Source organism: Octopus bimaculoides, chromosome 5 (genome assembly GCF_046866305.1).
Source record: "Octopus bimaculoides isolate indiv1 chromosome 5, ASM4686630v1, whole genome shotgun sequence".
NCBI lineage: Eukaryota > Metazoa > Mollusca > Cephalopoda > Octopoda > Octopodidae > Octopus > Octopus bimaculoides.
The window spans coordinates 66524272-66541720 of record NC_142932.1 but is presented as its reverse complement, the minus strand read 5'-3'; the positions used below and the strand labels follow the sequence as shown (position 1 = coordinate 66541720).

Genomic DNA, 17449 nt, shown 5'->3' with positions numbered 1-17449 from the left:
ATCAAATTGCCTGTTTAAAATATGTAGAGCATGCTAAATTGAATGAATTCTATTTTTACTTTAACGGTTGTCTTTTCTTAAACAGATGGGTTGAAAACAAAACTTTTGATGAAGGACTTAAGGAAATGCAGATATATATTGCTCATGTCTTTAAAGGGGTCAGTTTTGACAATTTGTTTTCTTGAATGTCTTATTAATGTGAAATGAAACAGACAGAGAGTGGTGGATATTTGTGATAATGTATATCATAAATTAGCGAATAGATTTATGGCAATAAGATATAATATATTTAATTATATTTACTGTATGATCAGTATAGGTATAAAGAAAGATAAGAGTAGGGAGATGTAAAGTTGCAGGGAGAGAAGTGAGAGTGAAGGTGGAGCTATGACAGTGGAGGGGAAGACGTGAGAGTAGAGGTATAGATGTGAAAGTGGAGGGAGATATGCAAGAGTGGAAGGGTGATGAGAGGATGATGGGGAGATGTGAGTGGGAGCAGAGTTGTGTGAGTGGAGAGAGACACGAGAGAGTGAAGAAAGAGGTGAAAATGGAGGGGTAATGTGAGAGTGGAGGGAAGATGTGAGAGTGGAGGAAGATATGTGAGAGTGGAAGATGGGGAGAAGTGAGAGAGGAAGTAGAGATGTTAGTTTTCAATTTTTTGTGTATTTGTAAATATATGTTACACCAATCAAAGTCATAAATTTATTTCCTTAGATTGACAACTTGTACAGAAATATACAAGACAAGGACGTCAGTTTTTCTGTCAAGCTGATGGGTATTGTTGCACTTCAAGTAAGTATCAACATTTTTTTAATTTTAGGTTAGGAACACATTCCACTGGTCAGATGCACTATTTGCTATCATCACTCACTGAGTGGGGGACTGAGCATGCCATGGCTGATGATCCACAGTTACATACTAAGGCTGCAATATCTCCAGCAGTTCATCAATGATGAACAGGTATGATCACCACTTTTCATTTCCACAGATTGTCTCTTTAAGAGAGCTGCAATCCTGGATCAAGGAGTGCTACTGGAGAACATTGCCAGTTCAAGATAAACTCTAAAAGCAAAGAAATGCTAACAGCTGGGTCTGCCTAGAATGTATGCATTGCAATGAAACCATCCTGTATACACTTGCCCAGTGCCCGAGTAGTGCTGACTTGTGGATTTATGCTGAATAGCTACCGTCATGTGCTGTCACTAGAATAAGAGAATTCCTAGTTCTGTGAGGAATAAGAGAATTCCTAGTTCTGTGAGTTATGGAGTAGTGACAATGCTGAAAAGTGAAGAACTGGTGCTCATACTAGTCTGTCTTGGCTGTAGAGTTGTTAAAATAGTTGACATCCTTCCAGAAATCCACATGTGCTTTATAAACTGCTCATGGAAACCTCTTTACTAACACCTCAGCAAGAATTTTGAAGTCTGTGTTCAGCAGCGTTAGGGATCTAAAATTTTCTATTTGATTCCCCCTTGTTTGAGTCCTTTCTCAGCAGTATCACTGCTCCATAACTCACAGAACTAGGAATTCTCTTATTCTGCTGCCAGTTGCTGTAGATATCTGCTAAGATACTGCCAAACAAATTTGGAATATAAAAGTAAAGCTTGTAGGGCAGACCATCCAAACCAGGCAATTTTCCCCCCATGCAGCCCATCATTGCATCCCATAATTCCATGGCTGTTATCAGCTTTTCACAATGCTTCATCTCCCTTGCCAAGAGTAGTGGCATGCTGTCAAAGTAGGTACTGAAGTCCATCTTGTGATTTGGACTGCCATTGTCTCAAACAGTCAAGTAAAGTGCTTCCAGTAACCAGGTCCCTGCCTACAGAGTTTATCTAGGTTGACGGTGCAGATTGCAAATTTGTTATCTGTGTAGCTGATGATTTTAAAAAGTAGGCAACTTATACAATCCTTATCTACTGGCCTATAGAATACGCTATCTAGATACAACCTATATGACCCAAAGCAGTTCATCCATGTCCACACTGGCACATTTGAGAAATCCATTCAGCACCTGTCAGACAGTTGGAAACATATGAACAGGTTTGCAAGGTTTGTACACCCTCCCCTCTTTTAACATCTATGCAATCTAAATGTGCATCCAAGATGACATTCCAGCCACACATTAGTACTAAAGGTCAAGATGTTCCCAGGAAAACCTTCAGACATCTAGTTGTCCTGCCCTTGTTGGAGCATAATAGCCTCCAGTCTGAAGGACCCCCCCCCCCCCCATTGCTACTGTTCACATCCAGGACCACTTACCTTCGGGGTCCTGGAAAATTGTCTTGAAGTTCATACCTCTCCTGAACAATACTGCAGTTCTATCTCCCATTCTCGGTTGGCATAGAGATAAGTAAATCTCATATCCACCGAAATACGCATGAAAGCTTGTTGGTGCTGTCTGGTGACGTTGTTGAATGGATCTCTCCTGCTGCTCTTTCAGTTGATGTTGTTGTTTTGGATGCTGCTGTTCTTGGTGCTGGTGTTGTTGTTGATGTTGATGTTGTTGTTGTTGTTGTTGTTGTTGTTGCTGTTGTTGCTGTTGCTGTTGCTGCTGCTGTTGTTGTTGTTGTTGTTGTTGTTGTTGTTGTTGTTGTTGTTGTTGTTGTTGCTGTTTTCGTTGTTGTTGTTGCTGCTGCTACTGCTGCAGCTGTTGTCTATACTTTGATTTTCAGCCACATCAACTAGTGGTGGGAAAATAATGTCATAGTGGCTGTTCCAACAGCCTTTACTTCCTTTGATTTAGAAAGCCACATTGATATTGTTTATTTTAAAAACGTTAAATTTGCAATCTTAAATCTCAAAATTTGTCCTTAAAGGGTGAATTTTCACCAGACCAGCTCGCCCATTTGCAGTGAGCTGGGTTATTTAGTTGATAGTTCAGTAAAATTTGGAATACCAACTAATAAAACAACAAATTTTAAAGAAAACTTATGAGCCATGAACAAACATCCTCGTGCTCCAGACACAAATAATAATAATAATAATAATGATAATAATAATAATAATGATAATAATAATAATAATAATAATAATAATAATAATAATAACGTTCAGGGCTAAAAGCAAAAAGCAGAGAGTGAAGGTTTCATATTGGCTGCTCAAGACCAAAGCTTATTAACCCGGAACTACCAAGCCAATGTGATAAAAAATGGAGCTGACCCAAAATGCCAATTTTGTAACGATGCGATTGAAACTATAGACCACCTAATCTCAGGATGTAGAGTGTTAGCACCTGTAGAATATGAAGCAAGACATGACAGAGTTGGCCAGTATTTACACTGGACAATATGTCAGCATTATAAAATCAAAAGCACTGACAAATGGTATAAACACCATCCTGAAGCTGTGACTGAGGGAGAAAATGTATCGATTCTCTGGGACTTCCCCGTACATTCTGACAAGGCTATAAAAGCTAATAAACCGGATATCATCATAAAAGATCAGACAAAGAAGACGTGTTTATTAATTGACATGAGTATTCCCTGTGATCATAATATAGCAGCGAAAGAATTTGACAAGATCAGTAAATATAAAGACTTACTAATAGAAATTGAAAAAATGTGGCACCTCAAGGCGACTACCATACCAGTGATTGTAGGATCTCTAGGAATGATAAAAAAAGGTACTGAAATCTATTTGAAAATGATACCAGGCTTACCATCTCTACAGGAGGTGCAAAAAATCGTGCTAACTGGAACGACTCATGTACTAAGAAGAGCATTATCGCTGTGAAAACAACATCTATAAATACATATTTTACCTATGAATTTGCGTGTGTAAATTGGGAATGCATACAACATTTCTCTGCCCTAGGTGTACGGAAAACACTCGGCGAGAAATGGGAAAAAATTTGAAGAAAGAAGAAAAAAAAAACATAATAATAATAATAATAATAATAATAATAATAATAATAATAATAATAACAACGACGACGACGACAACAACAACAATAATAATAATATACCTTCAGTGCTGATATCAGAATGGAGTTCGGACTGAGTAAATGTGGTGTGTTAATATTGAAGAGAGGCAAAATCAAATGTATGGACGGACTAACAATACTGTTGGAGAAGATTATGAAGCAGATAGAAGAGATGGGCTATAAATACTTGGGGATTTTGGAAATGAAAAAATTAACGGAGAAAGAAATGACAGAAAAATTTAAGGTGGAGTAAGGTGGAGGCAAATTGGAGGACGGACCTGACAGCATATGGAAGAAGTTTAGGGATGGTGAAAATCAGGAAGGGAATCTTCCAAGGGGACTGCCTGTCCCCACTGATCTTTGTACTGTGCTCGATACCACTAAGAAAAGCAAAAGCTGGGTATGTATTCAAACGCCGCCAACAAAAAGTCAACCATTTGTTATTCATGGATGACCTGAAACTTTATGGTAAAGATGAAGCCCAAGTCAGTTCCCTCGTTGATACAGTGTATACTTTCAGTGCTGATATCAGAATGGAGTTCAGATTGAGAAAGTGTGGTGTGTTAGTCTTGAAGAGAGGAAAAATCAAATGTATGGACAGGCTAACAATACCGTCAGGGGAGGTTATGAAGCAGATAGAAGAGATGGGAGATAAGTACTTGGGGATTTTGGAAATGGATAAATTGATGGAGAAAGAAATGACAGAAAAATTTAAGGTGGAGTACTTGCGTAGACTGAAACTGATCCTTAAGTCGAAATTAAATGGATGAAATAAGATTGAAGCTATCAACACCTGGGTGGTTTCACTCCTTAGATATGGAGCAGGAGTAATCGCATGGACAGTAGATGAACTAAACAGCTTAGACAGAAAGACAAGGAAATTGCTAACTAGATATGGGACACTCCACCCAAAAAGTGACACAGACAGACTGTATGTACCAAGGAAATGAGGGGGAAGAGGACTTATTGGATGCGAACACAGCATTAGAGCAGAAGAAAACAACATAGCATGGTATGTAAAAAATGCCACAGAACTGCTACTATTAGAAGTAGGAAGGTCAGGCTTGTATAGGATGAAACTGAAAATAGGTGGGTAAAGAAAAGAATGTATGGTCAATTTCATAGGGATGTTGGAAGATAAGACAGGCAGAGAAAAAAGATGGCTGTGGATGACTAAAAGTGATTTAAAACCGGAAACGGAGGCTCGAATCTGTGCTGCCCAAGAACAAGCACTAAGAACAAACAACATAAAATACAGAATAGACAACACATCAGAAAGTGATAAGTGCAGAATCTGTGGACAAAACGATTAAACCGTATGGCATATTACCAGCCAATGTACGCCACTAGCCCAGAAGGAATATAAGAGATGCCATGACAATATAGCCAGGCTTGTCCATTGGACAAATTGCAACAAGTGTGGATTTGACAAAGCAAAAAATTGATATGACCACAAACCTGAAGGCATTGTCGAAAATAGAAGTACAAACATCCTATGGGATTTTATGATTCAGTGCAACCATGAGATTGAGAATAAGAAGCTGGACATAGTCTTAACTGAGAAAGAAAACAAACTATGCTAGATCATAGACATAGCATGCCCAGCTGACAAGGTATGCGATAAGGAAGAAAGAAAAGTCGAGAGATATGCCAGGTTAGCTTGGGAAGTTAAGTAGTTGTGATCGAGGAAAAAGGTAGCAGTAGTACCAATAATTGTCGGAGCCCATTGGAACAATGAGCAAAAATCTCGAGAAGTATGTGGAAGAAATAGGGGCTGCAATAAGGGTGGAGCACTTGCAGAAAACAGTGCTGCTTGGAACCGCTTGAATACTCTGGAAGGTGCTCGAAAAATAAGAGGTGTTATCTTAGTTCACTGGTAGTGAACAGCTGATACTGTAGTACATCTCCAGCGTTAGAAGCTGTGCAAAGGCAATAATAATAATAACAACAACAACAATAATAAATTATGTAAATTGATTAATTACGCATACACTCGAATGTCTATACAATCATGTATACATATTAATACCCATAAGGCTACACTTACACTCCAATGTTTACACAACTACATGAAATTTACACAACAGACATACACACATAAAACAATTTTCTCTGAATTAACACAGGCAGAGTGAGCAATCCCTGAGTTTAAATGCCCAGAGATAAATCTGTCAACAAAAAAAATAAAGGCAAATACCATTTTGTTAGCCTTATGAAATTACATTACAAGAAACGTTTTCATTCATAGAACTCAGAGGTGGTGTTGTCTTAAAAAGTTAATGCTAAACAGACAGGTTCATCCCCTAATGTCAATGTTCAAGCTCTTCATATCTCAATGATAAAGCAAAATTCACAATGGACTGGCCATCACCCAGGTCAACAAGAATCGAGGAACCAGACTGGGGGTGAAAAATCAGCTACTGGTTCAAATCTTCTTGAAACAAAGGAACTGGGAGTACCCCACAACCAGAACATTCCAACAGATAATCATCCATACTCATCATCAAATAATAAATAGAAAAGGAATGAAATATGGTACAGGAAGATAATAAAGAAGTTCTTAAGGCCTTCTACTGTGCCATGTATTTCCAATACTGAACAAACCTACCTAAACTGTAAATCCAATACTGAACAAACCTACCTAAACTGTAAATCCAATACTGAACAAACCTACCTAAATTGGAGAGAGAAGCACCTTGAAGTAAGATCTTATATAGATAGTAACAAACTTACCAACATGAGAAGAAACATTTTAAAAAAGAAATTACTAACTGAATTAGAGATTGACCAGATTAAACAATCAATAAGGGATTAAAGGAACAAAGATGCAGCTAAGGAAGTTACTACTGAAGAAATAATTACAGACCAACCAAGGTCTGGTGAAAATGCAGTAATGATAGAAAGAGTCAATGTAACTGATAAGCAAAGTGAAATACTCTCTGAACCAGTCATAAGTATCAAGGAAGATGAAATCAAATAGATGATGAAAGTCACATACAAATTTACCCAACTGAACTAGATGATCTAAAAATCAAATCATGCTTGAATGACTAAAAGTTAAAGAAGCCAGTATGAATGAATGTGACACAATCCCCAAAATTTACAACTCTAACCAAAACCTGAAACTAATTGGTAAAATCCACTTTGCAACTAAAGATATAATTTCAGTTGATGATGTTGATATTGCAGATCTCAACCACCTGTACTATGCATCTGCTAAGATCTCAACAATTCTATGTGGTGAAAAGATTAGAAAATGCTAATATTCTCACAAAAAGCCTATTTTGCAAGAGTTGACATAGAATGTCTAAAAAACTTTAAGTCTGGACAATAAAAATCCAAAAATTAAAGAAAACATATATAAAATCCATACTAAACATCGGTACCACTACAGAAACTATCAAGTAAAAGGTATCTGCTAAAGCCGCCCACATGACAAGGTATGAAAAGCACACTAGGTTTTTCAAGGACAACAGCATGTTTAAAAATAACTCAAAACGTTTTTACATGAAGATAGGTAAAATATCAGTTACAGTAAAGTCTGTCTCATCAAAAGAAGTGCAGGAATTTTGGAATAAAATTTGGGCAGAAGAAAAACCACACAATAAAAAGGCCCCTTGGATTGATAGAATATCTACTGACTCAGCCTTCTTAGAAGAGCAAACGTGGGAAAGTATCAAGGTAGAGGATGTAATATCTGCTCTCAGGAAATCAAGCAAACAAAAGTCTCCAGGAAAGGATAAAATTCCTAACTTCTGGTTGAACACCCTCCAAGAGAGTCATGAACTGCTGCCAAAACTTTACAACAATGTTTTCCAGCAACCTAATATGATTCCCTCTTGGCTAGTTAATGGTTTTTACATTTCTACTTCCAAAAATGAAGAAACAAATGAACCACAAAATTTTAGACCCATAACCTGTTTAACAACAACATATAAAATATTAACATCTGTCTTGGCTGAAAACACCTGTAACTTCTCAGTAGAAAGTGACATCTTCCCTAATGAACAAAAAGGATGTAAACGTGGGTTCTATGGTTGTATAAATCAGCTACTCATCAATAAGATGATTTTGAAAGATTGTCACAAACAACACAAGAACTTATCAAAGGCCTGGATAGACTATAAAAAAGCCTTTGACAGTCTACCACATAGCTGGATTGAGAAATGTTTGGAAATTTATAAAATAGCACCTACTCTGTGAAACTTCTTATTTGTAAGTATGAGATCATGGAAAACAACACTAACTTTGAATAGCGACAATGAATCTCTCAATGCTGGGGATGTAAGAATTTCATGTGGCATTTTCCAGGGTGACTCTCTATCACCATTCCTCTTTTCTTTAGCCTTAATACCTCTTTCAAAATTACCCAATAATGTAGAATATGGCTATAAAATCTTTGATCAAAATATAAATCATCTCTTCTACATGGATGATTTAAAATGATGACCAACAACTACATGGTTTACTGGCACTTGTAAAACAGTTCAGTGATGACATCAGGATGGAATTTGGCCAAGATAAATGTGCAAAAGCTAACTTTATCAGAGGGAAAAATGATAAAAACATCCAATGTTAATCCTGAACAACAGAATGTTATAAAGGAGTTAGAACCAGCAGGGAGCTACAAATACCAAGGTGTATTTAAAGGTGATGGAATCAAACTCACTGATGAAGGAAAAGATCAGTGGGGTAAGGGCAATACTCAAGACAGAGCTGAACGCAAGAAACAGGATCGAAGTAATCAATACTTTAGCCATACTAGTTGTGACTTAAAGTTTCAGTATCATTAACTGATCAATTACTAAAATCTGTAATCTTGACAGAAAAATATGAAAATTGCTGACAATGCATAGAATGCACCACCCTAAGGCAGATATAGAACGACTCTACCCACCAAGAAAAGAGGGTGGCCATGAACTCACATAACTGGAATTGACAATGAAGATTGCCTCAGTTGGCCTAAACACTTACCTGAAAAACCCTGATGATTGGGTGCTAAAACTTGTCTTAAAGCATGAAAACATACTTCAGTAACAAAAAAGGCAAAGAAATATCTAAGTTAATTCCAAATAAACAAATCCCAGAGTTAGATGCACTGAAAACAAGCACAGAAAAAGCTAAGTATATGAAGACCCTTGCTAAAATTGCTGCTTTAGATATTCTTACTGATAAATGGCAAGAAAGATCTCTCAATGGCAAATACCCAAAGAGAGCTAACAATGCTGATGTTGACAAAGCCCTTACTCATCAATGGTTAGTGTCTTCTGACTTAAAATCAACAATCTTCTGGTTTAAAATCATAGCGGCCCAATATCAATGCCTGTGTACAAAGCTAACATCTTAAAGAATGGCAGTAGCTCAACATGTTGTGTATGTAAACAACAAAATGAAACCATCAATCATGCTGTGTCCATGTGCAGCATTCTTGCACCTACAGAGTAACTCAGCAGGTATGATAGAGCAGCACAGCATATTCACTGGGTAATTTGCAAAGACTTGGACCTGCCCCATGATAAGAACTGGTGGGAACACAAACCACCTCCAGTGCTTAAAAATAATCACATCTTACTCCTTTGGAACTTTACTGTTCAAACTGACACAATGATAGGCAAGACATTATATTGAAGGATTACAGACAAAAATCATGCCTCATTAATATGACTGTCCTAATTGACCTAACCTTAACCCTAAATGTACTTGTCAAGATCTATCAAAACCTGGGCAAGTATAAAGATCTTGAAACAGAAATTGATAAAATGTGGAACCTCAAGACTAAAACAATACGGGGCTGATTTCTACCTTTCCCAGATACCAGGAAATCCAAATATGGAAGAAATTTTAAAAATAGTGCTCGTGGGAACTGCTCATATCCTATGAAAATATTATCTATATAATCCCCAAAACATTTTAATTGCTAAACAATATCAAAATGCTTTTAAATGTACATAATAGCAAACACCTTTTACTGTCATCTTAACATCAGCCTATCATCTTATAACCAAATTACTTTTAAAACGAACTTCTAATTTTCTTATGTTTTCTTAGGTGGAGGAGTGGCTGTTTGGTAAGTAGCTTGCTTACCAGCCACATGGTTCTGATTTCAGTCCCACTGTGTGGCATCTTGGGGAAGTGTCTTCTACTATAGCCTCGGGTTGACCAAAGCCTTGTGAGTGGATTTGGTAGATGGAAACTGAAAGAAGCCCGTTGTAGATAGATAGATAGATAGATGTTTGTGTGTCTGTGTTTGTCCCCCCACCATCACTTGACAACCAATGTTGGTGTGTTTACGTCTCCATAACTTAGTAGTTCAGCAAAAAGTGGCCAATAGAATAAGTACTAGGCTTACAAAGAATAAGTCCTGGGGTTAATTTGTTCGACAAAAGGCAGTGCTCCACCATGGCTGCAGTCACTTGACTGAAACAAATAAAAGAATAAAAGAAATTCTCTGCAACAATACTTCTTGCAAAACCAAAAATATGGCACCCTAGTCATAACACCAACTCAGACTTCTAACTTGTTGTCTCTTGAGGTTTTTGGATGAGACTTGGAGTCAACTTGTACAAATAGAAAGCAAAAACCAAACATATCATAATAATAATAATAATAATAATAATAATATACAGAAAATAGCACTACTCTTATGAATATATATGATGTACAGAAAATACCACTACTAGGCACTGCACACATCCTTCGTAAAGCACTTTCAATACAGCGAAAAAGACAACTCCAAAATAAACCACAGTACATACCCAAAGCACATGGAGCTGCACTCAGTAGTGCAGTGAACACATGCAATAAAAATAAGATTACTGAATAACAATGATTGACTCTTCTGTCAAAGATGAGGAATAAGTGCTAAGCTTTTGCCAAACAACCTGCACAAAGGGTTTGTTTACAGTGATCAAATGTATGTGCTGTACATTAGCTCACTCCCTCCATCAAATCAACTTCACCTGAACAGGTGCACGGCATACTACATATCAGGTGTTGAAGTGATTGCAAAACAATGAAGATGAAGTGTTTTGCTCAAGAACATGCCACACCATCCAGTCTTAATATTGAAACTACAATCTCACAATTGTGAGTGCAATACCCTAACCAATAGACCATGCACCCTCAATAATAATAATAATAATGCCACAGCTAACATAGTAAGTAACAAGCAAAAACTGAAGATATAAAAGCAAATGAATGGAAAGAACCAAACTGGAAGAAGAGAACATGAATGAAACTGGAGTAAATTGAATAGGATAATGAGAAGGGAGCTCAAGAATAAGGCAGTAATCAAAAAATTGAATGGACAGTACAGGTTAGAAGAAAGGAGAAAACAAAAAGTACATGAAGAATTGACACAAAAAAGTGACAGCATTAAAGGACAAATTGAAAGGATGTGATGCTAGTAGCAAAGGTTTCAAACAGAATAGACTGTTCCAATCAAATATAAGGCATCTATTTGAAGAAAAAAAATGAGACCAACACCAAGAACTAATTCCAGATGCAGAAGAAAGTAAAGAATTTGGGGGAAGGCTGTGGAACAGACTGGCAAGACAAAGAAAGTGCAGAGTAACTAACAAAGGTGGAAAGGCAACTTGCAGCTGTACCAAGACAAAAGACATCAGAATTTATCTATATACAGTGAGACAGAAGTTTAAAAAAATAACAAATTGGAAAGGACCAGGCTCAGATGGAGTACAAAGTTATTGGCTGAAGAACTTCACACACTTGCATGAAAGGATTGCTCTGCAACTGGATGATTGCCTACAGCATGGGCACATTCCTGCTTGGATGACAAGTGGATGAATGCTGCTATACCTCAAGGATACCTTGAAAAGGAACTTGGCATCAATTTTTCGCCTATAACCTGTTTAACCACTAATGTGGACGCTTATGACCGGTGTCTTGGTGGAAGAGTTATACAACCATCTGGAAAGTAGGGCAACAAAAGATCACTTATTAGTTGATAAAATGATAATTAGAAATTGTAGATGCAGATTGACGGGGCTGAAATTAGTATGGCTAAATTACAAAAAAGCATATGACATGGTATCATACATTTGGATAACTTTATCAATGAGTATGTTTGGAATAGCAAAAAGACATGGAGAAAATACTTAATGAAAGTATGAAACATTGGAATACTGAATTGATTGGAGGAAAACAAAAATCAGATATGGAACATGGTGATAGCTTATCTCTATTACTATTCGTATTTGCCATGATACTGCTCACTTTGATACTGTGAAAAGTTAAAATTGCTTACGATTTGGGAAAAGGAAATGGTCAGATAAATCATTTCCTTTCCATGGATGATATAAAGGTTTATGTGAAAACTAAGAAACAGCATAAAAGTCTTCTATGTACCATCTGCATTTCCTCAAATGACATAGGTATGGAATTTGGGATAGAAAAGTGTGTTATATTGAGAATGAAATGAAGAAGATTTGAAAGAGGCCAAGGAATTGAAATGCCAAATGGGCAAACAATGAGAGTGGTTGAGAAAAGACAGTGGTATAAGTACTTGGGAATACTGGAAGCAGACGACATAAGAAATAAAAAAATGAAGAAATGAAACAAAATACCAGTAGGGAGTACACAAGGAGAGTAAGAAAATTATTACTGTCAAAACTAAATTCCAAAAATTTCATTGAAGCAGTAAATTCAAGAGCAGTGCCCTGATTTAGATATGGAGTTGGAATTATAGACTGGACCAAAAACAATATAAAGAAACTTGACAGAAAAACTACTGAAAGCCGATGTCAACTGACTGTACTTGAGGAAGGACCAGGATGGAAGAGACTTAATAGCAGTAGAAGAATGTGTACAAATGGAAAGAAAAAGCCTAGTAGAGTATTTACAGAGCAGCACAGAAATACTACTAATGACAGTGAATAAAGAACAGGTGGTGAAGGGCATAATAGGAGAAAAGGACAAAAAGGAAATACAAAGAGAGCAAGTCAGACAGATCAAAGAGAAACCTTGGTATGGCCAATTTTGGGGAGTCACCAAAGACGTATGTGGAACAATATCCTGAGCTTGGTTAAAAAAGAGGCAATTAAAAAAAGAAACAGGGAACCTAATTGTAGCAGCCCAAGATTAAGCATTAAAAACAAACAACTTGAGAAAAGAATGTATATGGAGAGAATGTGTCAGAAAAATGTAGAGCCTGTGGAACTTGGAACGAGACAGTGGCACACATTGGAACAGAATGCCCCTAGCTGGCACAGGAATAATATAAGAAATGGAGGTATGACCAGGTTGTAAAAGTTTTACACTGGAAACTGAGCCAGAAATGGGAATTTGAAGCTGGAAATACATGGTGCAATCATTGAGTTGAAAGAATACTGGAGTTAGAGAAATGTAAGATTTTGTGGGACTTTCCTATTCAAACAGACAAGAAGTTAGAAAGTAATTGACAATTATTGATAAGGAAAAGTGAAGTTACTTACTAATTGACCTATCATGCCCGTCTGATTCCAGGATTATAAAGAAGGAGGAAGAAAAACAAGATAAATGCAAACCATTAAAATCTGAAATAGGAAGAATTTGGTGCATGAGAACAGTAAAGGTCATACCTATAATAATTTGTGCATTGGGAACAGTAAGCAAAGATATAGACAAATGGCTGAAGGAGATTGAAATAAAATGCCTGAGATCGAAATAAAATGCCTGAGATTGAAATAAAATACCTGAGATTGAAATAAAATGCCTGAGATTGAAATAGAATGCCTACAGAAAGTTTGTCTCTTAGGGACAGCAAGCATTATCAGGAGGGTTCTAAGCACTAGAAAAACTGCTGAAAACTTGTGGATACCTAAGGTTACAGGTAGTAACCTGCAACCCACATAAATCCTACCAGAAATATGGCCGAACCTAAGCCAAACCAAAATGATAATATTTATAATATTGCGGTTATTGTTGTTATGCTAATTTAACCCCTTGGTAATTATGCACACTTTCTCATCTTTGATACACCTCCTCTCAGTTTTAGTTCTATATTTAAGAGATAAGGAATTATGTACATTATTTACATAATTTACATTCGACGGATATTTGTCCTCATCTTGTTTGTTGTTAATACGTTTCGGCTGATATACCTTCCAGCCTTCTTCAGGTGTCTTGGAGAAATTTCAAACCTGGGTTCTCATTCCTAAGGTAATTTTCGACGTTATTATTATTATTATTATTGGAATCGAACTCGGAATCTTTGGGTTAGCAGCCCGTGCCTTAACCACCACGCCATATGCCCATGGGCAGTTTCGATATGAATTTATTGTCCTAAATAAGTTATGCCAGGGTTATAAGGGATCTGTTGTTGGACAAGTGTCATAGTTTGTTTCTTGATCATAATTGTGTGATTTAGTCAAGTCATGAGTTTGGTTACAAAACATTTATGGTGGCCCGCTTTGACCCAAAATACAATATAAAACTTGCTATGTGTTACAAACCCAAAATGCATATGCATGTATACATGTGCATGCACACATGCATATATACTGAGCTACAGACATTCACATACAAAAGGATATCCAAAAGAAATTGGAATTTTGCGATATTATTTTATTCACCTAGTTTTACATGTTTACACCTCTAAGTACTCTCCATTCGAAGCAATGCATCAGTCCAGATGCATTTTCCACTGCTTGAAGCAGTCCTGGATCTCTTGCAAAGTGATGCCTTTTTAACGCCTCTGTCGTTTTTTTCTTTACTTCTTCCACATCTGCAAAACGTTTTCCTTTAAGGACTTTTTTTCATTCAGGAGAACAGAAAAAGTCACAGGGAGCAAGATCAGGCAAATAGGGAGGGTGGGTAATTGATGGCATGGCATTTTTGGCAAAAACTATCTCACACTCAAGGCAGTGTATGCAACCACGTCATGATGAAACCACCACTGTCCACTTTATCACAGGTTGGGGCGTTTTCATCTCACCATATCTCACAAACACTTCTGAACTGCCAAGTAAAATGTCTGGTTAGAAGTTTGACTAGGAGGAACAAATTCTGCATGGACAATTCCTTTCACATTGATGAAACAAATCAGCATTGTCTTGACATTAGACTTCACTTGATGCACGTTTTGGAGGCATAGTGACATTGAATGCTTCCATTGATTTGATTGCTACTTTGTTTTTCGGGTCGTCACCGTAGCAGCAGCTATCACCAGTCATGACCTTCGGAAAAAGGTTTGGACCAACTTCCAACTGTTCTTTCAGTTCATGACACTCATTCAGCTTTGACTGCTTTGATCTTTTGTTTTGGCCATTGTTTTCCCCAGCAGAAAACAATTTCGCAGAAGCTCACTGTTCCTACATTTCGGCCATCTCAAAAATCGACGAACAGAGAAGAAACACTGCAAAACAAAGATGCACCATATGGCAGTACAACTTCACTCAATGATGCCTGTTGGCAGACTGATGCTCGAGGTCAAGTGACTTCTAGCAGTGGGAGCCTGAACTACCATGGGCTTGTCCCAAAGAGAACATTTCTGATTACTTTTGGTTACCTCCTCGTACAAGCACACACACACACACACACATTTATACACATTGCTACTCACTTATGGACATTCATACACACACATAAACACAAATACATACACATTCTCATACTCACACATACACTCACATACATGCATACATACATACATACATACATACATACATACATACATATATACAAAGGAGATTCCCTCTTAAAACAATTTTTACATTTGACTATGTCTTCTTTTCCAGGGTAAAGCTGATAAATATTATCTGAAAGATCAAAAGGGCAAATTTTATATCAATGGTACTCACACACTAGATATTCTCGCTGAAGAAGTGAAAAATGATTTCTCCAGTTTTGACCATGTTGTTATGTTTTCACCGTAAGTTAAAGATTTTTTTTCACATTAGAAGAAATCAATATACTTTATGGAATTAACTCTTTCATGTTTCTGATTAATAAAGTAAATACCAGTTATAAACTAGGGGGAAGCTAAATTAAAATTGTGGTTTTATTTCTGTTAGAAATTTATATGAAGTTCACTGGAATTTGTCACATACTTCAAATAATGTAAGAATTTGGTATTTTAAATATTTCTGTTATTTTGTCTTTACTATGTTTATTTCCAAATAATTTAATTCTGACTTGAATTATCAAATTCTACTTTGTTGCTGATAATCTATATATTAATACACTAAGGCCAAATGTGTTACACTGTCATGTGGTTAGTTAAAAGGAAAGGCAAAGAGAGAGGAGAAAGAGAAATGGAGAGAGGTGGGTTAGCCTTGAAAGGCAAAAGAAAGGTATTGCTGTTGCGTTTTGTAGTGAGTTAGTTGAAGACAGAGGTAGGAAGTAGAAAAAATGAGATATAAACAAGCAAGGTGCTGGGCATGTGATATAGTTGAAGCAAGAGGCAGAGAAAGAGGGGGAAGAGGGAGTGGGGAGAGAGACAGACAGATAGACAGCGAGTAAGTGAGTGGGTGTTGACTGAAAGGAATGCAAGAGTGGAAAGCAGTTACATGATTTTAAATGTCCTATAATAGAATATTGGGAGTGACAATAAATATAAAAGTTTAGTTGTTACAGGTTTTAATGTTCAACTGTTTCTATATCTTCAACCCATCGATGTATCTATGTGAATAGATAGATTCATTGATGGAGAGAAGATAGAAAGACAGATGTGTAATTAAATTAAATCAAAGTGAAAACTTTAGTAACTAACTGTGGATGTTACTTTTACCGTTTTTATGTGTAGCAGCCCAATAGCTGAAGCCATGCTGGGGCACCACAACTATTTAGGTCTCTTTTTCTTTTAGTTATTTGATTTAAATGTTTATTCATACTGTTAGAGTAGACAGGTACATACATTTACAGAAATGTAAATGTAAATAGAATGTGATAGACAGACAGACAAACTGATTGAAGGATTGCACCTTCAAGACTGCCTATGTGAATATTTACATCAGAAGAAAAATATACTATTTCATTATACAATTTTCAAAATAACCATGAAATTTCCACAGGTACTGCTGGTATTAAAATTAACTTCTTACCCCTTCCTCCCGATCAAACTAATATCTATATATGTTTGTGAGTATATATATCTATATCTGTATCTATCTATCTACCTCATCCTCCTAATCATTATCATTTACCGGCTGTTTACTATGCTAGCATAGGTTGGATGGTTTGACAGGATCTGGCTAACCACAGGGTTGTACTGAGCTCCAGTGTCAACTTAGACATGTTATTTATGGCTGGGTGTCCACCCTAATGCCAGCCACTTTACAGTGTGTACTGGGTACTTTTTTTCCTGTCACTGGCACTTGTAAGATCAACATGTATGTTGCAAGAAAAGAAAACAGAAAAGACCCCATGACTGAGTAGTGGATGGTAGGTAATTAGGGTGGGAGAAGTAGCTTTATGCCTGGTGCTGATAGGCTCATGAAGATGGGTAGATCATAAAGTAGGGAGATGATGCACAAGGTAAGGGAATGGTGTACAAATTATAGGAACAATGGAGAGAGAGATATGGGG

The 17449-nt window shown here is 36.8% G+C and overlaps 1 protein-coding gene across 1 annotated transcript in view; it reads left to right on the top strand.

Annotated features, from left to right (window-relative positions):
• Positions 1 to 17449, top strand: part of LOC106877334 (A disintegrin and metalloproteinase with thrombospondin motifs 16) — a 126227-nt gene that overhangs the window by 65448 nt on the left and 43330 nt on the right. The window contains exons 6-8 of the mRNA XM_014926209.3: positions 86 to 158; positions 715 to 792; positions 15661 to 15794. Of these exons, the coding sequence (XP_014781695.1) occupies positions 86 to 158; positions 715 to 792; positions 15661 to 15794 (285 nt within the window). The remainder of the gene's footprint in view (positions 1 to 85; positions 159 to 714; positions 793 to 15660; positions 15795 to 17449) is intronic.